This window comes from Zootoca vivipara, chromosome 11 (genome assembly GCF_963506605.1).
Source record: "Zootoca vivipara chromosome 11, rZooViv1.1, whole genome shotgun sequence".
NCBI lineage: Eukaryota > Metazoa > Chordata > Lepidosauria > Squamata > Lacertidae > Zootoca > Zootoca vivipara.
In genome coordinates this window covers 26,690,789-26,718,613 of record NC_083286.1, presented here as the reverse complement: position 1 = coordinate 26,718,613, position 27,825 = coordinate 26,690,789, and the positions used below count along the sequence as shown (strand labels likewise).

Here is a 27,825-nt window from a genome sequence, read left to right as displayed (position 1 = left end):
TTTGCATCTGATGACAGTTCTTATCTGCATTGTTGCAAAGCTTCCCAAAGGAGCTGCATCCCGTCTTTTTGCGGCTCCGGCATTGAGCAGAGGCGTGATAACTATCAATTCCCAAAGAGAACTATCAACAGTGGAGGCACAAACCACAATTCCCAGAATTCTAAGCATCTGGGGGGTGGAAATGTGCTGTCCTCAAAGGACTGTAACTGGGAAACGAGTACATAAACACACTTGCTACGAAATGCAGACAGGATGGCCTTGCCAAGGTAAGATTATTTTTGGCAGAAAACCCTCCCTTTGTAATTTACCCCTTTATATCGTGTATTTGAAAAAAAACTAACGGGGAAGGAGCAGAAGCACATGGAATAATTTAGTCAGATGATTTAGGGAGTGGCCACCTTGCTGTGTTGCCACAACCAGAACAGGCTCTGATCAACTAGTTTTGAAAGAATTAAGCTGTGTGGTACAAATAATCCACCGGCTCCCTGGAGTAATGGGTTTAGGTTGGCATTTAGCTTAAGGCTGGGACATTTCAAACAGTGAAAATCTTGACGGAAAATTGTTGAGCTTATTTTGGCAAAGTTTTTGATCTTTTCTTTTTGTTGTTGAGCTTTTGGGGCAAAAGCACAAAAAATGCAGTTTCTGAGATTTTTTTTATGGAAAACTGGCACTGCCAACATGACCAGATTTTCCAGGACATTCCCCCAATTTACGCCCAGATGCAGTATTCCGAACATATGGCACTCCTAATTTACTGTAGCTATTCTTATGTGCATGGTAGTTGAAATTCTCTCTCTCTCTCTCTCTCTCTCTCTCTCTCTCTCTCTCTCTCTCTCTCTCTCTCTCTCTCTCTCTCTCTCCCTCCCTCTCCCTCCCTCCCTCCCTCCCTCCCTCTCACCCTCCCCCCAGTGTGTGTGTGTGTGTGTGTGTGTGTGTGTGTGTGTGTGTGTGTGAATTTAGTTAACTTTTTTGTTTTGTCCTTTTAAAGGATGTGGGGCCTAAGACCCAGATCTTACAACTGTGAGAGATGTGGGAATGACTTTGTCAGCCGCACAGCTCTGAGATACCATTTCCAAGCTAAACATCTTGGGAGAGTTCACTGTGAAACTTGTGGCAAGGAGGTTTTGCGAGAGTGTCTTCCGCAGCATGCAAAGGTAAGGTGGAACATGTCATCTTCCTCCTCCTTTGTTCAAGCAAATAAATGAAAATGTAAGCAAGCTACTAAACCCATATTAAGCACCTCCTGCCTGGAGACGCTGTGTGTGTAACATTAGAAATGGCAATATTTACAAACCATCAGAGCATTTTAATGTCACAGGACATTCTATTACTTTCCTTAAGGAGACCATTCTTGAACAAAACAATTGTGAATTTCCAATATGAAACTGCTAAATCAACAGTTCTAATTTTTATTGCCTGTGACATAAGTTGAGCTGATGAGTTTTTATTCCACCACAATTGTTAATTACGATTGGATGTTACACTGCTTGGTGAATGGTCACTGTGATTATTATACAGTACATACAGTTGAACTTTAATGCAAGCATCGCTGTATTTCTTCCATTTCATTCCTCTCTGGCCTCACAATTGCTATCTATCTTTGTCTTGTACCTGCACACATGTATCTCAGACTCAATAAATCGGATTATTACGGTCTTTGACCAGCAGTGTGTATCTCAGACTGTCATTTACCTGATGAAGTTACCTCTAGTCTACGAGCACCTGTGCCAATTTATATTTTAATCTTGGAGGTATCTTAAGACTCTTATGATTTTTTTGCTGCAACAGACCAACATGCCACTGCTTCTGGAAATTGTTTTTAGCATGTATGTGTGGTTGCATATGCTAAAACCAAAATGCACCACACATTAAAAAAACAAAAAATCAAAACAAAATGGTGGTGTTTGTGTGTGTTTTAATGTGTGCACTATTGCAAAAGATGTATATGCAGAAACTGTTGACAGATCAGGCCATGCCTGCATTGTGGCATGTATCTTTTATAATATGGGGCTATTACAATAGTTCAATTAGCCTAAGAATTTCTCCTCTCTTCTCCCACTGGGTGCTATTCTAAGGGTTCTCCTGACCTTCTAGAGCAGATTTGGGAGAGGAGAGGATGGAAGTGTTGAAGATTCATTCCCCGTGTCTGCTGTCATGGGATTGTTGTCTATCACATGATGGTATATGTTTTCATTCCACAGTGGGAAGTGACGGAAACAGGATGTTTGTGTTACTGTGTTTCCTGAAGGGGGGACTATTGTCCTATGTTCACTCTTTGTGTTGTCTGATGCCAGAGAGAGAGGGAGCCATGTTGCAGTGTGTGTTTATATGTAAATAAACGTAGATTAGCCAAATACTGAGTTACTGTGTGTGTGTGTATACACACACACACACACACACACACACAGTTCATCTCTTCTCTTCTTTATTAACAGACTGATCATGAAATGATACTGACCAGCAATCACAGAAGCTACTGGGATATGACTCGTAAGAGGAGAACAAAATTTGTGGCCACGGAAACACTGACATCCTGTAGGATGTGCCCCAGGCAGTTTGGAACAGCCCATGCCAGGGAGTACCATGAGAAACAAGAGCATCGCTTCACTGCCAGCAAAAGAGGTAGCATTGCTGTTTTGAAGTGCTCACATTATCAAGGACCTCCCGATTTTAAAAATTACTTTTTAAGAGCTTCTCCTCGTCCCTTCCTTTTCAGGCAAAAACTCGCAATTTACCTTGATTTCTCTCTTGTATAGCTCAAATGTCCACTGCCTTTAAACCTGAAAACATATTAGAGTACAAAACACCTGCGGAATTAACGAAATTTGTGGAAGCAAAACTCCGACCAATCTCAAATGCTGTAAGGTGGGGCTGTGCATCAGAAGTTGAAAAGATCATTGAGTTCATTGAAGAAGTGTTTCCATTACCAATAACATATGTTACGAAGGTACTGATGATGCCGCATTCTACTTGAGATTGATCACAGTAGTGTTGCATTTCCTGTATCTAGTATTTCATGTCTAAGGACCTTTGCAAACAGTGTGTGTGTGTGTGTGTGTGTGTGTGTGTGTGTGTGTGTGTGTGTGTGTGAAATAAATGTGCATTAGTTCCCTCTTTGTTTCTCACATCCCATTTCCTTCAAGGCTCTCCTGCTGCGAGGATATGCTATTTTATAAGAATTAAAAATGCAATATTTTCCTGCTTGGGGAGGATATGCAAATCTTCCCTTCAAATACAGCAATGGGCTGAGAAATTTTGGGGCATGAAGCAAAATATTTAAATTGTGCCCTCTGACTAAGTCAGAGTAGGCCCATTGCAATCAATGGACTTTGGTAAGTCATGATCTTAAGCTGCAGGATCACTCTATGTAAGGGAAAAGACATATGAAGTTAGCCAAGACCTTGTGACTTGCCATGAATATGTCAGCTGAGAATCTGATATGTACATGCTTATACTGTATTTAGGGCAAAGTAAACACTCACATTGACATAACACAGCACAGCATACTGTGTTTGTGTGTGTGTTATCTCTATGGAGGAAAGATGTTGTGAGTGAAGCAGCTATTTGGTTTGCAACCCAATACAATTTATGTTGGGAGCATGGATGGTTCTAAAGGAGGATTAGACAAATTTATGGAGAGCAAGGCTATGTCCTACCTTCAGTGAGAGAGACTGTGTGTCTCTGAATACCAGTGGCTGGGAATTGCAGAAAGAGTGCTGTGGCATTTGTGTCCAGCTTGCATTGTGAGAACAGGGTGCTGGGTGAGATGGACCATTGGCCTGACCCAACAGGGTTTGACTAATGTTCTTAGGATAGGTCATGTCCCAGGTGAACACCACTTTCAAGAAACCTGTGTGGCTTAATTGTCCTGTCCAGAGGTGGCAGAGGCTATGCATGGCCCAGGAGGCAGAGTGTCCAACCAGTGGTTGGAGATGATAGGAAGAACAAGGATTAAGGGAGATGACAGGCCACTATGATAGGCAGGAATCTGGATTTCAGGAAAAACAAGAGGGTCAGATAGTACATGGCATGCAGGACCATGGACAGATCATTGGGAGCAAGCATCTTGTTCTGATGGAGTCCTAGCTCCAAAGGAAGATTTAGATCTTTATGGGCCAAGGTTCCATGCTACCCTCAATCCATAAGGAGCGGAGTGGATGACTTTAAAGGACAGCCCTTGGGTTTGGATCCAAGCACTTGTGTGTCCTTCCCTTACTTTCATCTGTTCCATGTATGGGAAAATGGGAGGTGGCTAAGATAATGAGACTTGGTTCATTTCGTGGTACTGTATAACATGCACAGGAAGCATTATGACCCCATCTGCACCATACATTTAAAGCAGTATCATACCATTTTAAGCAGCCATGGTCCCCCCAGGACATCCTGGGAACTGTAATTTGTTACGGGTGCTGAGAGGCTCCTATTCCCCTCGCAGAGCTACAATTCCCAGAGTTCCATCAGAAGAGGGAGGGAATGCTGAACCATTCTGGTAGTTGTATCTTTGTAAGGGGAATCTCCAGGGACGCGGGTAGTGCTGTGGGTTAAACCACAGAGCCTAGGGCTTGCCGATCAGAAGGTCGGTGGTTTGAATCCCCGTGACGGGGTGAGCTCCCGTTGCTCGGTCCCAGCTCCTGCCCACCTAGCAGTTCGAAAGCATGTCAATGTGCAAGTAGATAAATAGGTACCGCTACAGCAGGAAGGTAAACGGTGTTTCCGTGTGCTGCTCTGGTTCGCCAGAAGCGGCTTAGTCATGCTGACCCCATGACCTGGAAGCTGTACACCGGCCATAGCTGCCAAGTTATCCCTTTTTTAAGGGAAATTCCATTATGCTGAATAGGCTTCCTCGCGAGAAAAGGGAAAACTTGGCAGCTATGACGCCGGCTCGCTCGGCCAATAACGCGAGATGAGCGCTGCGACCCCAGAGTTGGCCACGACTGGACCTAATAGTCAGGGGTCCCTTTACCTTTAAGGGGAATCTCCTAACAATTCCAAGCACATTTAACAAATTCCAGGATTCCTTGAGGGAAGCCATGGCTGTTTGAACTGAATGATACTCCTTCTAACTGTGTGCTGCAGATGGGGCCTATTTCTAGGTGCTGTGGCGCCCGGGTCTCAAGGTCCAGTTCCAGGGTTGAGATCAGGGACTGAGTCTCACTCTTCTGCCAAAGATGTGGTGGGTAAGACAGACTTAATTGCTCCTCTTCCGTATCAGAGTCCTGTCCATAGCTGCCAAGTTATCCCTTTTTTACAGGGATTTTCCCTTATGCTGAATAGGCTTCCTCGCGAGACAAGGGAAAACTTGGCAGCTATGGTCCTGTCTGATGCTTGGAACCAGAGTCATCACATTAATGAATATATGATATGGCCTACATTATGGGAGCCATTCAGAGCCATCTGCTCTATAAGCATTTTGCTGTGAAGCAGTGCAGCATTGCCTGGGTTGAGCAGCTGGCACATGGCTAGTCTTGCTCTTCCTTGGGAACATTGGTGCTGGGTGGGTTAAAGTCAAGGATTAACCACCTTTCTGTTCATATCTTATGTAACAGGGCGGTTCATATATAAAAGGAACTGATGTACAAGATTCATCTGATGTGGACATAGTTCTTTTTAGCAACACCTTTCAAAGTTTAGAAGACTGCCAAAGAAAAATTCCCGAAGTACTAGAAGACTTAGGGAAAAGACTAACTGAACCTTCCTGGATCAACAGGTTTGGACTGAGATTTTTGTTCTCCCTTCATTTCCCCCAATTATTGTAAAGTCATTAGTATGCCACTGATTAACAGTACAATTCTAACTATGTCTACTCAGAAGTACGTCCTATGAAATTCAATAGGGCTTACTCCCAAGTAAGTAGAGGTAGAATTAAAGTCTTATTCTCCCCTTTCTTTTCTACTTAGGGTAATATTGCAGGAAAGGACACCATTTTCCCTAAGGTTCTACTTTAATTGTTATAAAGATCACCACGGCCACTTTTTTGACATAATGCCTTGTTATGACATGTTTGGGCCTACATTATCAGCAGGTAAGAGCTGGCTGGGGGTGGTGTCCCCCACCCCCTCACTGTCTAATAATACGGAGATCTTCCTTTATTGTAATTCAGACTGCAACAATATTTCCATTAGCCCGAAATCTGTTTGATTTGATTTAAGAAATGGAGACCAAGGGAGTGTCATTAGCCTTATCTCTTGTTTGGTGTTAACAGGTTTAAAAGAGAGCTTTTACCGCAAGCTCTACCTCTGCAGTGACAGTGATAAAATCCAGCTGTACACAATGGCCCTGTTGAAGTACCAAGTTGAGTTTGTCAAGGCGTCAACAGAGAGGGTGAAGGATCTCATACGTTTAATGAAGCACTGGTTCAAAACTTCATTTGCAACACCGAGAGAAGAAAACAAGTAGGTTGCTAGTAGCCAAATACAACTGAACTCATTTATCATCATCTCCTCCTCCTCCTCCTGCTGCTGTTGTCATCATTAAGCCCAGCAGTTCCCAAACTTTGTTCCCCATGAACCACTTGAAAATTGATGAGGGTCTTGGCAGAACACTTAATGGTTTTCCTGCCTGTTGCAGCAAATGCAACGTACCGTGCCAGATGCTGTATGGCCACTTGAATGAAGTTCATGGACCACTGCTGGACCACTGACCATGGTTTGGGAACCCTTAGATTTAAACAATTTATACACAAGAAATGCAATACAATGAAAACTGGTTAAGGCTATAGTATCACAATTCAGTTTGGAATGCCTGCTGGAACAAAAAATATAAGTGCCTTCAGTAAGTGCCAGAAGTTCAGCACAGAGGGAGCCTATCTGACCGGGCTGGGCACACAATACAGAATGAATGACTCCTGATGGATATGAGCTGCACATCCAAACCATGGGAGACGACTATCAGTTAATCCTCTGTAAATCTCAATGATCCTGAACCCAAGTTGTTAAGGGCCTTGCAAAATAACCCAATAATTTTGAACCTGGCCTGGTAGTGTATGGACAGCCAATGCAAGCTTTTGAGTACTGGACCAACTTCAGATCCTTCTGTTTTCCCAAGGTACAAGGCAATCTGTAGAATTTTGCATTGTTTCAACCCCTTGTGACCCACACATTTGCAAAAAGAGAGAGCATACATACCAGGGGAAAAACAATATTTAATCTATATATTTATAGCTACTCCTGGCTTATCATTCTTTGCAAGGCATGGATATTAAATCAAACGGGAGGCCCAAATTGGATTTTGCTACTGTCTCTCCAGCATTTATTTGATCTACAGCTTTTGTTTTTGACCATTTCCTGTGGCAGCTCCTTCTGTGCAGCTGCTAAATGTGCTCTGTGTGTGTGCTTAGGTTTCGCAGGCTCCCTTCCTCCTACGCTGTGGAACTCATCACCATCTATGTATGGGAGCTGGCTGGGAAACCAATGTTTTTCAGCTATGTACAGGGAATGAGAGCCGTCCTGAAGCTTTTGGTTCAGTATCAAGAAATCTGTGCTGTATGGCACAAACATTACAGACCCAATTTTCCAATTTTCCAAAAGGTGTTTCTAAAGCAAACCAGGTGAGTATACTTAATCTGCCTCTTTAGCACATGCCCACAGCAGCTGCAATTTAATCTAGGGCTTCCACTGCTAAGAAGAGCTGTAGCTAGGTGATCTTGGCAGAACCATCCAGACTGCGCCCTCTACCGATGGACATATTAGTTATTCTTTCCGCCTCTCCTCCACCCTCTATTTAAAACCTTTTCTTATGAGGCAAAAATCAATATTTTTATAGACATATTTATGGGCATATTTTTGGCTGATATTGCTCCCCCCTCTTGCCTGGGCCCCTGGCAGGGGCCCACCTCACTACCTCCTACCTATGCCCCTGCTCCTTCCCCATCACCATCTTACCTCAGTGCATCTCACTCCCAGTCGCCGGGACCCTCTTCCTCCTCCCCCTTGTCCTGCCAGTTCATGACATTGAGTATTGCTTGCTGGTGGGGTAGGGGTGGGTGGGGGAGCCTTTCTTGTAGCTTTATGCTTTTTACAGGGCCTTTGATTCTGTGAAGGCCATTGCTCATAAATCAACCAGGCTGCCCTGCGGCTTCCTTTGTCTTTTGATTTTTTCCCCCCTTACCAGAACAAGAGCAATGCTGAACTTTGTTCTGGAAGATGTCTAGTTCATATTGCTGAGTAATTCTCTCTCCCCAACCTGCACCACTCCAGTCTTGTGTGTAGCTCCTGCCTTCATTCCTGGACTTGCAATTTCCCATGGTTTGGATCTGTGCTTTCTCCACCCAAGAAATGACATCACTTCCTTTCAGCTGACGCGTTCAGCTGATGAATCATAGGATCATCATAGATTGAGTTGGAAGGGATTATCATCTAGTCCAGGCATCCCCAAACTTCGGCCCTCCAGATGTTTTGGACTACAATTCCCATCTTCCCCGACCACTGGTCCTGTTAGTTAGGGATCATGGGAGTTGTAGGCCAAAACATCTGGAGGGCCACAGTTTGGGGGATGCCTGGTCTAGTCCAACCCCCTTTGGGTGCAGGAATATGCAGCTGTCCCATAGAAGGATTGAACCTACAACCTATCCAGCTCAAGAGGACTTGAAATGATAGGCTCGGGGTGTGAAAACAGTATTGCATTTGAATGTACTGTAAAAGAGGCACCTGCCTCTCAGCACTTCCTGTCTTTGTTCATATGGACGACGCCTCTCTTCCTCTCGTAGGCCATTTGTTTTGGATCCTGTGAACCCAACCTTTAATGTGTGCGAGAACAGCAATGCCTGGGACGAAGTAGCTCATGTGGCAAGGCGGAGCCTCCTTAAACCGCTCTTTAATGGCATCCAAGCAAAGGAACCCTGGCTTTTTGCAGAGAACTGGTGAAACCAAATCTGGACGTGCTTCCGGAAGAATGGGCACCCAGTTTTGAGGTACCACCATGGGAAAACGCCGGTATTGAAACTGAATGAAAACTTAAGAGAGAAAACGGCAAGTCGTGCACTTGCTGTGTGCAATGAAACTGCCTCCTCTGGAGGAAAGCAGCTGTGGGAGAAGGTACTCTGAAGAGGAAAAGGTGCTGAGGTGAAGGGAGTGCTTAACCCTTCCTACAGCCATCCATTTTCCTCTGCTACCTCTCCTCCCAAGTTGTGTTTGCTCCCGTAGGGTTCCAGTCCCATGTTTGCAAGATAACTTTGGGTCACAAACATTGGCAAGGTTAAAAGCAGTTGGTGTGGGGAAGTTTCAGAGGGGAGAGCAGCAGGTGGAGGAAAGATGAAAGAGTTCTTCTCTGGCAAAGATTTTATTAAACTCCACTCAGAGAGAGAGAAAGGGCCTTTCAGGCTTCACCAAAAGCAGTCTGTCTTTGGCTGTTGACTGAAATATTCAGCAAATAAAACTAACTTTCCCTTTCAAAAACAAAAATCATTGTTGGCCAGGTGCTCTTTCTTTTTTTAACTTGAAGAAAAAAATGGTTGCAATTTTATGGTTCAGGAGGTCAAGGTTTAAAGAATTGCTGCCAAGATTGGAAAGTCAAGAATATTTAGGTTAGAAGTAAATAAGAAATGTGCATAGGTAGGGTATTTTTTTGGGAGGGGGGAGTACTTCTCCATTGGCATTCCATAGCATGTTTAAGCTTAGTGATTTAAGGATTACTTTCTTTCACGTGGACCATAGAGAGAAGCAGCCTATTGTAATGTTCGCATACAGTATGTGGAATGCTTGCAATAAGCACATTTTTCCTGAAATGTTTTCACAACAGTTTATTTTACAAAATGATTGCCCAAATTCAACACTTGAGTGACTCAAATAAGATACAGAAGATTTGAGGCAGTAAAATACTTTTTTAAAAAATTAATGGTTGATTCTAATTCCCAGTATTATATTTCTTTGCCATTTGCTGCAGCAGACCCATGACAGCTATAGATGAATCTTGAAAGAACGGTCTAGTTTCCTTTTGCAACACAGTGTTGATAACTCATTGTCAAGGGCTCTTCATAATTCGTGCAGAGCTTTTTTTTTCTAGAAAAAGAGGTGCCGGAACTTGTTTTTTTTTTGGGGGGGACACCCCACTGCACCGATCGCCATGCTACCCGCAGCCACCTGTTTTGGCTGGAAAAAAGGCCTGAATATGTGTATCTGACCTGCTTGCAACGAAAATTCCTGTAGGAGTCATAAGTGCACAACTAGCAGAAGGGATTGGCTGCATTGTGCTTGATAAGCAGAACAGTGTTTATCATGACAGTGGAAGAGATAGCTTAGAGCCAAGGCAGGCATTGACAACATTTGGTTCAAATTTAGGAAGATCTTCACCAAATTCTGAAAATCATGACCAAAATTGTAAGTCATTATTTATTATTTACTTCCAAAGTACAGTTGAACTTTCTGAAATTGTTGCTGTTGGATCAGAGATGGGAAACCTCCATCTCACTGGCCTAATAGGTTCACCAAGCCTCCCCAATTGGCGCCTGGGGCGACTTTGATTAAGCCACACCTGCCCATCTTACATACACTGTCTTATATAATGTCAGGTGTGGGGCAAGTGAGATCTCGCTCAGCTGAAAGGGTTTCCAGGCACTGGCGATTTCTCAAAAACCCGGAACCCAGAACTTGAGCTGACAATTTTGTGACTAAGTTGGTTGGTCCTCAGCTGCAGCAGCAGTACAGTCGTACCTTGGTTGCCAAATGCCTTGGAACTCGTACGTTTCAGCTCCTGAACAATTGAAAACTGGAAGTGAGTGTTCTGGTTTCCAAATGGTTTTCGGAAGCTGAATGTCTTGTGTGGCTTCCGATTGGCTGCAGGACGCTCCTGCAGCCAATCGAAAGCCGCGCCTTGGTTTTTGAACGGTTCCGGGAGTTGAACAGACTCTTGGAACGCATTCTGTTTGAGAACCAAGGTGCGACTGTACTAGTTCATTCAGTGCCATTAAACCACCCTGAATCATTCCTAAGCTGTTTTTCTCATTTGCTAAGGAAACTAGTATACTGTAAGTGTAGTGAGCAAAACAAATTAAACATGGTTGTCTGTTTCCCTGCCAAGATATAAAAGCAATTCATTACATTTACCCTGCAAAAGGGTTGATTTCATCACTCATAATTATCATTGATGTTGTCAGTTGTTCTCTGATGATATTCTGATGTTCAGAACCCCAGTAGTCCCACATGTCTTACTACTGGGGCATTGAAAACTGAATGTGGCTCTGGACACAGCCAGCCACTGCTTCCAGGTGCTGATCAAATATATTGTCTTTTTCTCATTTGCTGTATTGATACAGTACAATGACCAAAAATAATGAAAAGTTTATATTTGTGTTCCTGTCAGAAGCAATGGGCTTGCCAATTGCAAATACTGGCCTATTGCAGTATTACAGTATATTTTACTTACTACTCATGTAAACAAGAAAAAAAATCTACACAGGTTTTGCTGTAGCTAATGTATTTTATTTATTTAGTTTAGAAGCCTATGCCTATTACTGTCCCTTCAACCACTACTTTAAATAAAATAAAAAAATTCCTTCAGTAGCACCTTAAAGACCAACTAAGTTTTTATTTTGGTATGAGCTTTCGTGTGCATGCACACTTCTTCTTCGTGTGCATGCACACGAAAGCTCATACCAAAATAAAAACTTAGTTGGTCTTTAAGGTGCTACTGAAGGAATTTTTTTATTTTACTTCGATCCAGACCAACACGGCTACCTACCTGTAACCGTTACTTTAAATAACAATATATATATATCAACCGGCAGTTTTTGCTTATTGCAGGGACATTTCACTCCTTATTTCTGTACATTTCTCGGATGTATTAATTCAATTCACATACTAAACAATTCTGCCACACTTACTTTGATTATACAACACTATTAAATGATTGTTGCTGTTCTTTAAGAAGTTACAAACCTAAGCTATATATTTTTTCATAAAAATAATAATTCTAAAAATCTGTCTTCATCACACAGAATTTCACACTGTAACACAGCTTTTGTTGTTTCACATGCAGTGAAACAGGAAGCATGTGTGAGTAATGCTTCTTCTTCACACATTCTGTGAACTTGCACTTGAGATGTGTGGATTCCACATGCACTTGGAACTCATGCTGCTCACCATGGGGGAAATTTGAGAGTTTCTGCTTTGTACATTATACAATCAGCTGAAGGCAAGCTGTTGCTTCACATTGATCTGAATGATCCAGGATTAGCTCATTACAGACCAGCCTTGCAAACCTGTTTCATACAACTGGCGCCCTAGTGTGTGCCCTAGTGATAGCCACTTAGGGCTAGACTCATATGATCATCATTTGAAGAGGCAGTGGCTTGATCACTGTACAGCTGGCTCAGTGCTAAGCCCAGTATTTCCTTTTTCTCTTTGTAAAACCGCAGCTCTTGTCCAGCTTTCCGGGTTTCTTCCAGCTCTCTAAGGGCCACTTGCAGCTCTTGCGAAATAATGCCCGGAGTTTCTTGCTCCTTCATAAGCCAGTCCAGAGCCATGTGACTTCTCATCCTTTCATCTAAACTGTACTGGGAATAGTAGGAGATCACTTCCTGTTGCCCATCCAAAAAAAAAATTAAAGGGTTAGCAACAAATACACCATTGCTTTGTAGTGGGGTAGGAGAGCGGGGGGGGGGAATCACATCTGACCACCAATGTGTTCCTTTGGTTTCAGATAGTACATGGGTAGATGAGTCTAAAAAGCCTGGGACACATTTTCACGGCCCTCTAGCAGCTATGGTGGCTCATTTACCAGCAGTAATGTATTTAGTGTTAACTCTGGATATGTATACTTGATTCTGACCAAACTAAGCCTCTTAGAGCACAATAGGTATCAGGAGGCTTAGTTTGGTCAGAATTGAGTATACATTCTCCAGAGTTAATTCTAAATACATTACTTCTAGTACATGAGCCACCATAGCCACCAGAGGGCCATGAAACTGTGTGTCCCAGGCTTTTTAGACTCATCTACCCATGTACTATCTGAAACCAAAGGGGCACATTGGTTGCCAGATGTAAAATATATTGGCATTATTTCCAGCTCTCCTTTCCCCACTATGGTAAATGCAACAGATTCTAAAATAATGGGTTATGTTCTGCTCTGGGATCATTCGCAAATGACATTGACATTTCAGAACAGATACAGTTGTACATCAGAAGTTGAATGGAATGTCTGTTCCACTTCCAAAATGTTCAGAAACCAAAGCGTGGCTTCTGATTGGCTGCAGAAGCTTCCTGCAGCCAATTGGAAGCCACGGAAGCCCCGTCGGACGTTCGGATTTCAAAAAACATTTGCAAACCGGAACACTCGCTTCCGGGTTTGCGGCATTCAGGATCCAAGGTGTGACTATATTGGAAACATGTTTGACTGTGAAAGTCAAACAAATAAATTGTCGTTAAGGTAGCTGAAGAAATTCTAGTTGCGCAGGAGCCTAGATGTCCAAAAGCAAGGGCTTGCCTATTTACTGCCCTGCTTGAGTTGAGCTGCTCTCTTGCCCCTTTACTATTTGAAATAATAGAACTTGAAACCCATAGTAAATTTGGTTTTGTTAACCTGCAGCTCCATCCTTTAGTCATGCTTCTCTGTGTAGCTATCAGGTCATCACTTGGGTTTAAGGACATTTGAAGAGCCCTGAGGGTCAGACCAAAGGCCCATCTGATCCAGCACTCTGTTCTCACAGTGGCCAAGTGGATGCCCATGGGAAACCCACAAGAAGAAACTGAGCATCACAGCGCTCTCCCCAACTGCCCTGCAATTCCCAGCAACTGGCATTCAAAGGCATCTTGCCTTTGTCTGTTTGTTTGAAGTGAGCATAGCCCTTAATCACTGGTTTATTTAAAAGAGATAAATTTTTCATGTAACTGAATATGCAGATCTTAACATTTAAAGCAGACAACTCATTACATAATTCCTTTAAACATTAATTATGCAATTATGAAAGTATATAATTTTTAAAATGCAGTGTTGTTGTTGTGTTTTTTTTTTAAAAAAACCCATTAATATATTTATAATACTAATTACATCATTCTATTAAAAAAGAATTATGGGTTGTATCCAGGGAAGTCATCCTGTTATCTCAAGCACTTCCACTTTTGCAACAGGACTTTCTCTTCCTCTCTTCTTCCCAACTGCTCTGGAAGTTTGGGCAAACCATAGAACAGATTTGGGGAGAAGGGGCTTAGGTTGTGAAGTCCACTGTGCAGATAGAAGTCCTTGTGCAAATGGGACTTTTTGGATACAACCCTAGGTTTGCACTTGTGCACTAATGGATCCTTTTAAACATAGAACATCTGTAATGACATTACAGTCTTTAAAGAGGAATTTTAATTTGTGGACATGCTTAACTATGGAGATGCTTCAGACCCAATAGGACTCACTGAGTGCCTAAATTGTAAAAATCCCACTGATTTCAATTCCCATCAATGGCAGCTAAGAAAGGACCATGTCTGTAGAACATAAGGAACATACTGGGTAGAGATGAAGTGAGTATAGCTTTGCTGTTGGGGATACAGGTGCACTATAGGTGCTGTGTTACTCACTTGTCGAGAGCACTTTGTTTCACGCAAAGCTTTGAGGCTTCCATTCCAGTGCAGCAGTTGAAAGACTATCATCAGTTCCTATGGAAGAAAAACCAATGGCTTCTGATTGAACTGCTTCAAAGCAGAATCTCTCTTTTAGTATGTGAAACAATAGTGGGGATTTGCTGTGTGAGAACTGGGTTAGATTCAAAAGTGTTTTTCCATCTTGAAAAGCATCATGGAAGGACTGTTTTGGAACCTCATGTTCCAGCCGTAGAACTAATTCCTCCACCTGCACAGGAACTTTGGGTGAGTTTAATAATAATAATAATAATAATAATAATAATAATAATAATAATATATTATTTATACCCCGCCCATCTGGCCGGGTCCCCCGCACCCCGTCACTCTGGGCAGCTTCCAACACACATTAAAATATATTAAAATATCACAGAACAGATTAAAAACTTCCCTAAACAGGGCTGCCTTCAGGTATTTTCTAAATGTCAGGTAGTTGTTTATCTCTCTGACCTCTGATGGGAGGGCATTCCACAGGGCGGATGCCACTACCGAGAAGGCCCTCTGCCTGGTTCCCTGTAACTTGGCTTCTCGCAGCGAGGGAACCGCCAGAAGGCCTTCAGCGCTGGAGCTCAGTGTCCGGGCTGAATGATGGGGGTGGAGACGCTCCTTCATGTATACAGGACCGAGGCTGTTTAGGGCTTTAAAGGTCAGCACAACACTTTGAATTGTGCTCGGAAATGTACTGGGAGCCAATGTAGATCTCTCAGGACCGGTGTTATGTGGTCCCGGCGGCTGCTCCCAGTCACCAGTCTGGCTGCCGCATTCTGGATTAATTGCAGTTTCCGGGTCACCTTCAAAGGTAGCCCCACCTTTACAAGGAAGAGCCATGATCAAGTCTTTCTGTATTACCTTCAATGTGATTGCTGTGATATGTCTGAACCCTTTTGACTTTCTAGAACATTATTGAATGCTTGTATGTGGATCTGAGTCACACTAGATCCCTTGCCCTTCAACCAAAAACCAAAACAAAACAAAAACCCGATGTATGCTGCTCCTAAATCTGTTAGAGTAGCATTAATAACTAGAGAGAGGGTCTAAAGTATGTATTGAGACAATTATTTTGTTTATTACTGGCAATTATTAGTTTACCGTTGCCTGTCTCTTTGTTATTTTTTTAAAAAATTATAGAACAACTTTTGTAATTGCAGTATTATAAAAGTAAAGTTATTCAGTGCACCATGGAAGTACCTGGAACAACAATTATGCCCCCCTACAGTGGTACCTCAGGTTAAGTACTTAAATGGTTCCGGAAGTCCGTACTTAACCTGAAGCGAACTTTCCCATTGAAAGTAATGGAAAGTGGATTAATCCATTCCAGACGGGTCCACAGAGTACTTAACTTGAAAGTACTCAACCTGAAGTGTACTTAACCCAAGGTATGACTGTATTATCTTTTATGGTTTTCCCGGGCATTGTCCTAGAGGCAAAAGGATGTAGAAAACAATTTGGAAGAGTGGACCCAGATAAGAATTCAGACACGGCCTTCATAGCAATGGGGTTACAATGGGGCATGTGTAAGCATCGCCATTTGTCTGAAATGGGCCTTAAATTGGAAGGGGTCCAGTGTTTAACTTTATGAGCATTCTGTGTTGCAAACATGCTGTCATCTGTTCCAGAAAGGCACAATCTTGCCTCCGCTTGGATATTCTATTGCTATGTCAAACTTTCACGGTCTGCCTTTCATCAGACACAAGAAAAACAACCATCAAAAGCAAAGCTGGTATAGCTATACTTGTAAAGGAAATTTGTTCATGGGGCAGATTTTGAAATATGACTTGAATAATTTTTTTGGGAACATCAAGTAGTATCAGCTCAGACTGCTTAGTTAGTTTTCCAGTACACATTTAAATCGCTGTAAAAATGAGTAAAGGGTAACTTCTCTCCAACTGGAATCTAATCTGGAAAACAGTGTGCAAAGGGAGAAAGCCAAATCAGAATATATGGAAAAAGCATGTGCACATACACAGCCGCAAGCCTTATTTAGTTACTTTTGCAAGTTCATTTTTCAATATTCAACTGAACATTTTCAGATGCTGCTTTCTGTCCTACTGTGTATGAATAGCATAAATGTTCATGTTGGAAGAAATGGAGAGAGGTACAAAACATAAATGAAGCCATACGTTTTATTGAGGCTGAGATCCCCCCCCCTTTTTTAGTAAGCCACATACCCACTGAACACAGCATACAGATTGCACTGCAAACTTTTAAAAAACTGGCTCGTCTGAAAGAATTAAATTGTACCTGAAATTCCAGCATTGTCTTCCCCATGTTTGATTCCAGCATATAATGATAGGCTCCAATACTTGTGCTTGGGTCATCAGCATCATTTAAAGTACCCTTTAACAAGAACAAAGAAACTTTCTGAATTACTGTATGTAAACACATTCTTAGGTAGGGGAAAAATGCAAACCATTTCCACATCTTCTGATTACAAATTGGATATGTTCAGACATCAGGCTAAACCATAGTTTAGAATGACAGAACAAGTTACAGTGAGTCTTGGGCATTCTCCCTTCTCTCTCTCTTCTGGCATGGGCACAAGGAGGAAATTGGAAAATTTCTCTTCCAGTTTCAATTAACCATAGTTTAGCAAGTTTCTGAAGAAACTTCAGTTTTAACCAAAGCATAGTTAGCATTACACAGTTTGACAGTTTCGAATGACTGGACAGGTTGCAATTAATCTAAACCAGAAGCTCACATTTCCAGATTCCTCCATGTAGTTATGCCAGAGTTGGGAGAAAGTTCGGCGCCTGAGCTTCACTGTAGCTCATTCTCATAATGTTAAACTATGATTTAGCATGTTGCCCGAACTAGACCATTTTCTACTACAAAAGCCATAATAAAATCACAGTATTTGATGTCTCCCATTACCATCATCATCTGGGAAGTGGAACACAACCATTCATAATAGCCTCTTTCCCCCCTTCCTTTCGGCTACAGAGCAGGGTATTTAGAAATAACCATAATCATGACTAGGTTTAAACCACATATATTTCTATGTGCCTCTTCCTAACATAAAACGTGTTTTTCTGAAACATTCACATCTTCCTTCAATGATGCTGAAAGAGGATTTTCAACAACTGGAATATAAGGAGGTAACTTATAACCACAACTGGGTGGTGTGAGCCAGTTTTGGTAGGTCTGGTTTGAGTTTGCCTTGGAGGAGGAGCAGATCTTAACAAACAAAAATCCATCATACAAGAGATTCTGTTTGGTGTGTTCACCGTCTTACGCCAGTTTACAAAGCTATATATTTACTTACTTGCTTAGTAAATCTGTACGTAACATTTTTGCATGTAGTCCTCAAAGCAGTTCACAAAATGAATAAGATACAATGGAAGCGTTAAAAGCCCTACATTTAAAGCAAAACAAAACCAGCCAAGCAGAAACAGGCATATTGTGCAGTTGGTTTTTTCACCTGCCCTTCTGTCTCTTGGATTCTTTTCCACAGAGCAGCTGGTATGAGATGGAGATGTTTATGTGATGGTGTAGAGGACAGTCCAGCTGGGACAGTTTAGTTTAGTTTATTAAAATTTCTCAGACAACATTTTCTAGAAGAGCACTCAAGGCTTCTCACAATTAAAATTTCCCTAGTTAAAAACAAAAGCGAGCAAACAACAAATCCATAAAATATTAAATTCACATGAAGCCATTAAACAAACAAACAAACAGCACATTCCATTCCATCAATGGTCTGGAAGTAGAGGAACATCTTAACCTGGCACCAAAAATATAATAATGTCGGCATGCAGGCAGCACTTCATAGACATAAGGGCCACTACAGTTGTCTCCACACGTACGCGGGAGGGGGTTATATTTTCGGCCCCCACATGCATAACTGAAATTGCATAAAGTGGGAGGCACCCCACTTTAATGGGGAGGGTGAGCAGGGAGGAGAGAGAGAGAATCTGAGACATAGGAACTGCTGGGGCTGCTGCCTGGAAGTCACTCTGGGCCACTGTGTTGTGCACCTTCCCTCGCTTGGGGCTGCTGCCCCCATCCTTCCCTCCAATCCCTCCTATCACAGCAGGTGAGCAGCTGAGAGCCAAGGGCAGAGGAAGGGGGGTGCGGTGGAGGCAGGTTGACCCAGGTGTCACCACTGGGGGGGGGTGACAAAATGCCGAGCAGCACTCACCACGGGGCCTGCAGCACACCCGGACCACAAGTCTCTCCTGGGAGACGCGGTGGCTTGGGCACGCACAGGCTCCGTGCTGCCCAAATGGTCCGCCTGCTGCCTCCCCCCCCCAGCTGTAGGGTGGCTGAGTGGCAGGAGGCAGGCAGACTCCTTGGAGGCGCCACGGAGCGTCCTGCCCCAGCTGGCCCCACCCCTGGGCACAGGGCACATGCACCGCCCCAGGTGCCCGATTGGCTTGCTCTGCCACTTCCAGGCAGCACCCCCAAGCGAGGAAACACACACAAGTCAGCGGCCCCAAGCAAGAGAAAGCTCAGGACAGGCTGGGCAGCGGCACCGAGTAACTTCCAGGCAGCAGCCCTGAGCAAGGGAAGGTGCGCCGTTTCAATTAATTTGTTTCTTTATTTCCGACTAAAAGCGGTTGTGCACGAATAGAACGCACATAAATGGGAGTATTTCCATACTGAAAAGGCCTTCTCCCTTGAATGCTCCATTCCACCTTTTCACAGAGAGGGTCATCAGGGGGTACAGGCATTCCATCAAGTGTTACAAACAGGTGCTTGGTCGTCTTTGAAGGCTGGCTGCCTCCTCTCTGTCATTGAGGTAGCAGTTCAATGCAGGATGACTTACACTTGGACTAGGTGTGGAGATGAGCATCTGTCCAATTTTACAGCCAGTCTGGGGTGCAGTCAAGGGTCAAAGAGGAACTCGGACCCACCAAGAACCTGCTCATCCTTCAAGAGGTTTGGATCATACTTGCAGAACAGGTACCCATGACCCTCCACATATCATTGGACTCTTAACTCCCACCAGCTGCACTCAGCATGGTTCGGGATGATGTAGCCCAGGCACACCTGTTGGGCCACAGGCTCCCCATACCTACTGTAGATTCAAGTTACTGGAATATATAATATTGCATATTCTCATTTGGTAGGGCAACCCATTAGCATAGCACAGCCCTGTAGACGTGGAGGGCTGAAGCTTTAGACACAGTGGTGTGTTGTTTTCCACTCGGAGGGACAATTTGTGAGTCAAATGCTTATAATTCTTCTCATAATCCTTAACGTTCTAGAGAAGCTATGCAGAGCTGAACACAACTCTGTACACAAGACAGTTTCTTTAGCAGAACTGTCAGCAAATTTATAGCTTTTGAAATGCAGTAACATTAACACACTGCTGCTGAAATATTTATGCTGGCTTTTAAATATCCCAAGGGACATCTGTCTAAAACTCTGCAATTTTAAGCTTTTCGCCTTAGAAAATTTCCATTAAAAATGATGAATTGCATTAAATGAACCTTCTTTTCGAAATCATTTCTAAATAAATCATAGTCCATTTTCCAAAATGTATGTATGGGATTGTCCCTCAAAAGGGCATGAGACTCGTAAAGCTCGAGAAGAAAGGCATCCTTTCACCCACAAACCAGATCTACCCCAGGCCTTCCCCAATGCTCTGCAAATACACCAAAATTATAAGCACTCCTCCCCCCCGCCTCTCCAGAATCTTACAACTTTCAATAAAAGAGGAACAGTTTCAAATTGTGTGTCTCACATTGCTCTTAACCCTCTTCCCAAGTCATTTCAAATCTCCCATTTGCTTATCAGCAGTTCCTTCTGCATAGATGGGAGGATTTTGTTAAATCTTCTGGAGTCTAAAGCAGCATACATCTTTCACTGAGCCAGCATTTTTTTTTAAAAAAAAAAACTTTCATGAATTTTGCTCTACTTTTCAGTGGATTAGCAACATGCTTCTCCTGATCTGTTTTTTTCTTGCTGCCAATGACTGCAAAATATTGAATCTGAGCAACTTGTAAGAAGCTGTAACACGCCTGCAATAAGATTACTTCTTTTTAACCATTGCAATCGCCTAATCCACATGGACACATTTTCAGCATGATAATGGGGGATAAAGGAGAAATGACTTCCATCCTCTCCCTCCAAGTGATATTTCATTTGAAATTCAGTGGGAAATGGGGAAAACTTGGTTTGAATCTAGGTTATTATATCATCCAACCTTCTGCAAACTGGTGCCCTCCAATGGCCTTCTGGCTGGGGCAGACAGAAGCTGTAGTCCCCAACATCTGGTGAACTACAACCCCAACCTTCCATTACTATTGGCCATGTTACAAGGGGCTGATGGGAGATGGAGTCATTCAGCACCAGAAGGGTTCCCCACTTGCACTTTAAAGTGCAGAGAGTGGTTATATACAGGGATTAATTGCACCTTAGACAGATTTGGGGAAAGTTAAAATAGATGGCATCTCCAGTTTCAAGATGTTCGTATGTGCAGATTTAAGAAACTTGAAACCTGGGCTGACATTTACAGAGTATCACGGGACTTTCTGATAGGCTTTTAACTCGGTACATTAATTTCTGATTATTTGCAGAGCAATCCCAAGACTGTGAATGCACTTAGCTTTTAATAAATCAATAATGTGGGTGAGGTACTGAAAATAAGTTCCTCTCCAATAGAATTGGCTTGCATTTACCTCGTGTGTGTCTATATAAATACATAAATACTATGCTACGTGTAGCGCATACAAAGAATCTGTATCCATTAGTAAATGCAGACGTTTCCTTGAAAGAACCCAGTAGCTGAGGACAATCCATAGCATCACCAAGCCAACCCACGCGAACTGAAGCTAACCTCAAATGCAGATGTTAGCAGTCTGATTCGGTTTCGGCATGTTTAGTGACAAAAGCTCCTGCCAACTCATTTCCTTGCCAGAGGCAGTAACTTAGTAGAGAACAAAGGATTGAAGCAGAGATGTGGGAAAGTGAATGGAAAGACTAGGATACTTTACAGCACTGGTTTAGTCTTGAATACGGTTTCCATATTTCAAAATCCAGGACACCCCAAAAGTTGTTGGGTTTTGTTTTTTGTTTTTCAAAAACACCCCCCAAAAACATGTGATTTTTTTGATTGACTTGCCTAAGATCCAGATCACATTTTGGAAATTCCCCCTGGATGTCAATTCCGCCTTTGAAACCCCACTAATGGCAGCCCTAGTCTTGAAACCATTGCTGGCTTCCCTTATATTTTATTATTCAACCCAAGAGTGGATGTGGTCCTTGGGGAAAGTAGCAGGAGGCAAGTAGACTTTTCTGATCCATAATGACATTGCTCTTAACTGATACTCTAAAGAATGTATGAGTGAGGGTGGAGCATGCATAACTTTTTCTTTTAGGATTGATATACTATTGATTGGTGAGTTAACTTTTCCAGTTTCATCTTGGAAAGGGGAACTATGTCCAAGCTATATACAATGATATGTATTTTCCTTTGATACAGGTGTACCAGCTCTAGGGGGCCAAGGTGTCTTCAACCCCCTCAATATTTGTTTGAATGCGGTTCAGCCTCCTCAATGTTGAGTCCAGTGTGCGTAGCACGCATGCAACATCTCGCATCACAGCTCCAGTGCCCGGTTCCACCAGAGTGCTCAGTGTAGGAGAAGGACCACTGCTCAGTGGCAGAGCATCTGCTTTGCATGCAGAGGGTCCCAGTTTCGATCCCAGGCATCTCCAGGTTATAATAATAATAATAATAATAATTTATTATTTATACCCCGCCCATCTGGCCGGGTTCCCCCAGCCACTCTGGGCGGCTTCCAAAAAAAAACAGAAATTCTAAAATACAGAAATCCATCAAACATTAAAAGCTTCCCTAAACAGGGCTGCCTTGAGATGCCTTCTAAAGGTCTGGTAATTGTTCTCTTTGACCTCTAGTGGGAGGGCATTCCACAGGGTGGGTGCCACTACCGAGAAGGCCCTCTGCCTGGTTCCCTGTAACTTGGCTTCTCGTAATGAGGGAACCGCCAGAAGGCCCTCGGAGCTGGACCTCAGTGTCCGGGCAGAACGATGGGGGTGGAGACGCTCCTTCAGGTATACCGGACCGAGGCCGTTTAGGGCTTTAAAGGTCAACACCAACACTTTGAATTGTGCTCGGAAACGTACTGGGAGCCAATGTAGGTCTTTTAGGACCGGTGTTATGTGATCTCGGCGGCCGCTCCCAGTCACCAGTCTAGCTGCCGCATTCTGGATTAGTTGTAGTTTCCGGGTCACCTTCAAAGGTAGCCCCACGTAGAGCGCATTGCAGTAGTCCAAGCGAGAGATAACTAGAGCATGCACCACTCTGGAGAGACAGTCAGTGGGCAGGTAGGGACTCAGCCTGCGTACCAGATGGAGCTGATAAACAGCTGCCCTGGACACGGAGTTGAAGCGAGAGATAACTAGAGCATGCACCACTCTGGAGAGACAGTCAGTGGGCAGGTAGGGACTCAGCCTGCGTACCAGATGGAGCTGATAAACAGCTGCCCTGGACACGGAGTTGACCTGTGCCTCCATGGACAGCTGTGAGTCTAAAATGACTCCCAGGCTGCGCACCTGGTCTTTCAGGGGCACAGTTACCCCATTCAGGACCAGGGAGTCCTCCACACCCGCCCGCCTCCTGTCCCCCACAAACAGTACTTCTGTCTTGTCAGGATTCAATCTCAATCTGTTAGCCGCCATCCATCCTCCAACCGCCTCCAAGCACTCACACAGGACCTTCACCGCCTTCACTGGTTCTGATTTAAAAGAGAGGTAGAGCTGGGTATCATCAGCATACTGATGGACACCCAGCCCAAACCCCCTGATGATCTCTCCCAGTGGCTGCATATAGATGTTAAAAAGCATGGGGGAGAGGACAGAACCCTGAGGCACCCCACAAGTGAGCGCCCAGGGGTCTGAACACTCATCCCCCACCACCACTTTCTGAACACGGCCCAGGAGGAAGGAGCGGAACCACTGCATGACAGTGCCCCCAGCTCCCAAGCCCTCTAGACGGTCCAGAAGGATGTTATGGTCGATGGTGTCAAAAGCCGCTGAGAGATCCAGCAGAACAAGGAAACAGCTCTTACCTTTGTCCCTAGCCCGCCGGAGATCATCGACCAGTGCGACCAAGGCAGTTTCAGTCCCATGATGAGGCCTGAATCCTGACTGGAAGGGATCCAAATGGTCCGCTTCTTCCAGGCGTGCCTGGAGTTGTTCCGCAACCACTCGCTCAATCACCTTGCCCAAGAATGGAAGATTTGAGACTGGGCGATAGTTGGCCATATTGGCCGGATCTAAAGATGGTTTTTTAAGAAGCGGTTTAATAACCGCCTCTTTCAGCGGGTCTGGGAAGGCTCCCTCATGGAGAGAAGCATTTACCAACCCGCGAAGCCCATCGCCCAGCCCTTCCTGGCTAGCTTTTATAAGCCAGGATGGGCAAGGATCAAGGAGACAGGTGGTTGGTTTCATTCGTCTAAGCAGCCTGTCCACATCCTCGGAGGTAACAGATTGAAATTGATCCCACAAAACTTGACTAGACAGGACTCTAGCACTCCCCCGCCCCGGCCCTGCTCCCACGGTGGAGTCTACCTCTTCCCGAATCTGAGCGACTTTATCTGCAAAAAACTTTGCAAAATCATTGCAGGAGATCATGTGGCCCGTACTGGGCCCGGATGGAGCAGGTGGTTCCGCTAAATTGCGAACCATCTGGAAGAGTCTCCTGCTGCTGTTTTCTGCAGATGCGATGGAGACGGTGAAGAAGGTCCTCTTCGCCGTCGCCATTGCCACTTGGTAGGCTCGAAGTTGAGCTCTAGCCCGTGTCCGGTCTGATTCAAAATGAGTTTTCCGCCACCGGCGCTCTAGCCGTCTCAACGACTGTTTCATTGCCCTCAGCGCCGGGGAAAACCACGGGGCTGTCCGGGCTCCATGCAATCTGAGAGGGCGCTTCGGAGCCAGACAGTCAATAGCGCTGGTTAACTCCGCATTCCAGCGGGCCACCAGGGAATCAGCTGAAAGGCCATCGACATGGGATAAAACATCCCCTACCACTCTTTGGAAGCCAATTGGATCCATTAAGTAGCGGGGGCGGACCATCCGAATCGGTCCCACCTCCCTGCAGAGGGAAAGGGTTGCGGAGAAGTCCAGTTGCACCAGAAAGTGATCTGACCATGGCACTTCTTTTGTTTCGCTTTTACTTAATGTCAGATCACCAACATCCATAGAGGTAAACACCAAGTCCAAGGCATGTCCGCGGCTATGAGTTGGGCCAGACTTATTCAGGGACAGCCCCATGGTGGCCATGCTTTCCACGAAGTCCCGAGCGGCTCCTTGTAAGGTCGTGTCGGCATGGATGTTAAAATCCCCTAAGACAACCAAGCTAGGTGTCTCCAGGAGCACATCCGACACGACCTGAAGCAGCTCGGGCAGGGAATCCTTGGTGCAGCGGGGAGGTCGGTACACCAAAAGGAATCCTGTACTGCCTCTATTGCCCAACTTCCAGAACATGCACTCAGAGAACTGGGTCTTCCCAATAGGACGCCTGGTGCAAACTAATGACTTCCTAAAAATCACTGCAACCCCCCCTCCCCGCCCAGATGGCCTGGGTTGCTGTGCATAAGAGAAACCTGGTGGGCAAGCAGCGCCAAGAACGGGCCCATCGGCTTCCTCCAACCAGGTCTCTGTCACACATGCCAGGTCAAATCCTCCATCCACAATCAGGTCGTGAATGGCGGTGGTCTTATTCATCATCGACCTGGCATTGCACAGCAGCACCTTCAGGTCATGTGGGTATCCCTTGCTGATTCCAATATCCGTCCGGTCAGGACCAGACCTGGAGGCTGTGCTGGAAGAGTTCCCTGTTTGAAATCCTGGAGAGCTGCTGCCAGCCAGTGTAGGCAATATTGAGGTAGATGGACCAATAGTCTTGATTCTGTTTAAGGCAGCTTCCTAGGCTCCACTTTTGCTGAGCCCGCTGCTGAGCTCATTACTGTATTATTAGAATCTGAAAAACTATCCTATCTGATTTCCTTACCCTGGACCTGCTACCCAGTTCATCTCATCTCCAGTCTTTCTAGAGGGAAGTTGATAATTGCTGGGAAATGTAAGAGTATGTCTTGTTAACTTCTCCTCCAAGCATTATGTGGTTACTAAAAACATTGCCTAATGGATGGGGCCACTATGACCTGCAGTCTATTTGAAACAGGGTCTAAAATATTTTCCATGTTGACCGAAGTTACTCATGGTATGTGCAACCACGTAGACTAATAGAGGTTTAGGGAAAGGACTGACTCCCTGGTTGCAGGAAATATAAAGTTTATCCACATTTCCTGGGAGGGAGATCAGCCCAGATTAACCACTTCCCAGGATCCTTGACCTCACCATCAGCCAAGTGGACTCCACATGTGAAGGAAATGAGGGTCAAGAAAAGGCACAAGAATCATAGAAGCACTGGCCTATCAATGGAGATACTGTTATCTGGAATCTTACATTAATTATTGTCTTCCTGTTCTGCAGTTTACCATATGACAGCATACAAAGCCATGGAATTGAACTTACACTGGTGGATGAAACAGCTTCCTGAACGCTCTCCATAATAAATTCCTTTGTGATCCTGCGACAAGGCAACTCATTGAAGAGAGAATTGATTAGCGCCACTTTTGCCGCATCTCGTCTTGCTTCGGCTCTGCTCAGGCAGCACTGAAATAGAAGTAAATGGTTGTAAGAGCTTTGGGAAAGACATTTCCTCTGCTTGCAGGATGGGTTTTCCTCAACTGGTAAGAGAGAAGCATTCAAACACCATAGAACGTTTTGTCGTTTATAATGTGATGAATTGGAATATTTATGCCGCCATTCCTGAGAGATGAGGCATCCTGAATTGGATGCTCCCACCCAAGTTTCTGTTGACTTTTGCCCCTTTTTGAACCCACAACTCTCTTCTTTTGTACAGGCTCAGATTTCCCCCAAATGTTCTTGTCCACCCCTCTCAAAAAAGGCTATAGCACACAGTGGTGTAGTTAGGTAATTTCAGACTGTGGACTTAATGCAGGGGTTGCCAACATGGTGCCCATGGCACAACGATACCCTTGAAGTCTGGCACCAATGAAGCCTGTACTTCACCCCCCCCCGGCATTAAGATGGTGAGGGTGGTTAGTTTTTCTCCCATGACCTGAAGAAAGTCCCATGGACCAGACAGAAGGGCTGCATTTGGCTTCCAGGCCCAAGGATCCTCTCTCCTGGTTTACCAGGACCACCATAACACAGCTCACACTAACTTTGCTCCTCCCAGTTCCTTTCAGCACCTTTTACAAGGTTTGGCTTAGCATGTCATCTGCACCCAGGATTGTGGTTAAGGTATTTCTTCCTTAACCACCACCTGTAACCGTAGGTAAAACCTTGGCTACAGAATTGAGCCTCACTGAGCTACAAAAGCCAGGGAGGAACAAAGCAGGTGTGAGCGATCTCATTCACACACAGTTTGACTGACCGTGATGTGCCAACAAGGCCAATGTATTGGATGCTTCATATCATCCGCGGGACCCACCTTCTTCTTGGGTTAGAATTCTTCTCCTGGCTTCCCAGAAACATGTGGGAACTTTGAGTTGTGAGATATGGGATGCTGGAGTAGACTGTCTGCTCCATCAGGGCTATTATGTTCTGAAGGGACATTAAACCTACGTGGATGATGGGCTTGAGGGCATCCTGAGCAAGTTTGCAGACGACACCAAATTGGGAGGGGTGGCTAATACCCCAGAGGACAGGATCACACTTCAAAATGACCTTAACAGATTAGACAACTGGGCCAAAGCAAACAAGATGAATTTTAACAAGGAGAAATGTAAGGTACTACACTTGGGCAGAAAAAATGAAAGGCACAAATACAGGATGGGTGACACCTGGCTTGAGAGCAGTACATGTGAAAAGGATCTAGGAGTCTTGGTAGACCACAAACTTGACATGAGTCAGCAGTGTGATGCAGCAGCTAAAAAAGCCAATGCAATTCTGAGCTGCATCAATAGGAGTATAGCATCTAGATCTAGGGAAGTAATAGTACCACTGTATTCTGCTCTGGTCAGACCTCACCTGGAGTACTGTGTCCAGTTCTGGGCACCACAGTTCAAGAAGGATACTGACAAACTGGAACGTGTCCAGAGGAGGGCAACCAAAATGGTCAAAGGCCTGGAAACGATGCCTTATGAGGAACGGCTTAGGGAGCAGGGTATGTTTAGCCTGGAGAAGAGAAGGTTAAGGGGTGATATGATAGCCATGTTCAAATATATGAAAGGATGTCATATGGAGGAGGGAGAAAGATTGTTTTCTGCTGCTCCAG

At 44.4% G+C, this 27,825-nt stretch overlaps 2 protein-coding genes across 3 annotated transcripts in view; one reads left to right on the top strand and one right to left on the bottom strand.

The window, feature by feature from the left end:
• The first annotated feature begins 83 nt into the window (after nt 1-83).
• LOC118076984 (2'-5'-oligoadenylate synthase 1A-like) lies at nt 84-27,535 on the top strand. 2 transcript variants are annotated; one of them, XM_060280179.1, is made up of 10 exons: nt 84-266; nt 989-1,154; nt 2,436-2,622; nt 2,757-2,947; nt 5,547-5,707; nt 5,898-6,022; nt 6,203-6,392; nt 7,337-7,546; nt 8,705-8,908; nt 26,013-27,535. In XM_060280179.1, exons 1-9 carry the CDS (start codon nt 253-255, stop codon nt 8,859-8,861), a joined length of 1,401 nt encoding a protein of 466 aa, XP_060136162.1. In that variant the 5' UTR covers nt 84-252; the 3' UTR covers nt 8,862-8,908; nt 26,013-27,535. The 2 variants fall into 2 exon arrangements, with proteins under 2 accessions (XP_060136162.1, XP_034956133.2); XM_035100242.2 differs by lacking the exon at nt 26,013-27,535 and having other exon boundaries at nt 8,705-10,813.
• Nucleotides 11,594-27,825, bottom strand: part of LIX1 (limb and CNS expressed 1) — a 37,241-nt gene continuing 21,009 nt past the window's right edge. The window contains exons 3-6 of the mRNA XM_035100019.2: nt 26,055-26,195; nt 16,800-16,895; nt 14,499-14,576; nt 11,594-12,511 (exon numbers count right to left, since the gene is read on the bottom strand). Of these exons, the coding sequence (XP_034955910.1) occupies nt 12,227-12,511; nt 14,499-14,576; nt 16,800-16,895; nt 26,055-26,195 (600 nt within the window). The 3' untranslated portion in view covers nt 11,594-12,226. The remainder of the gene's footprint in view (nt 12,512-14,498; nt 14,577-16,799; nt 16,896-26,054; nt 26,196-27,825) is intronic.

Excerpts from the sequence above, each read along its gene's own strand:
- LOC118076984 (XM_060280179.1), top strand. Across the intron at positions 2,623-2,756 it reads CTTCACTGCCAGCAAAAGAG|CTCAAATGTCCACTGCCTTT; the intron begins GTAGCATTGCTG and ends TCTCTTGTATAG. Across the intron at positions 7,547-8,704 it reads GTGTTTCTAAAGCAAACCAG|GCCATTTGTTTTGGATCCTG; the intron begins GTGAGTATACTT and ends TTCCTCTCGTAG.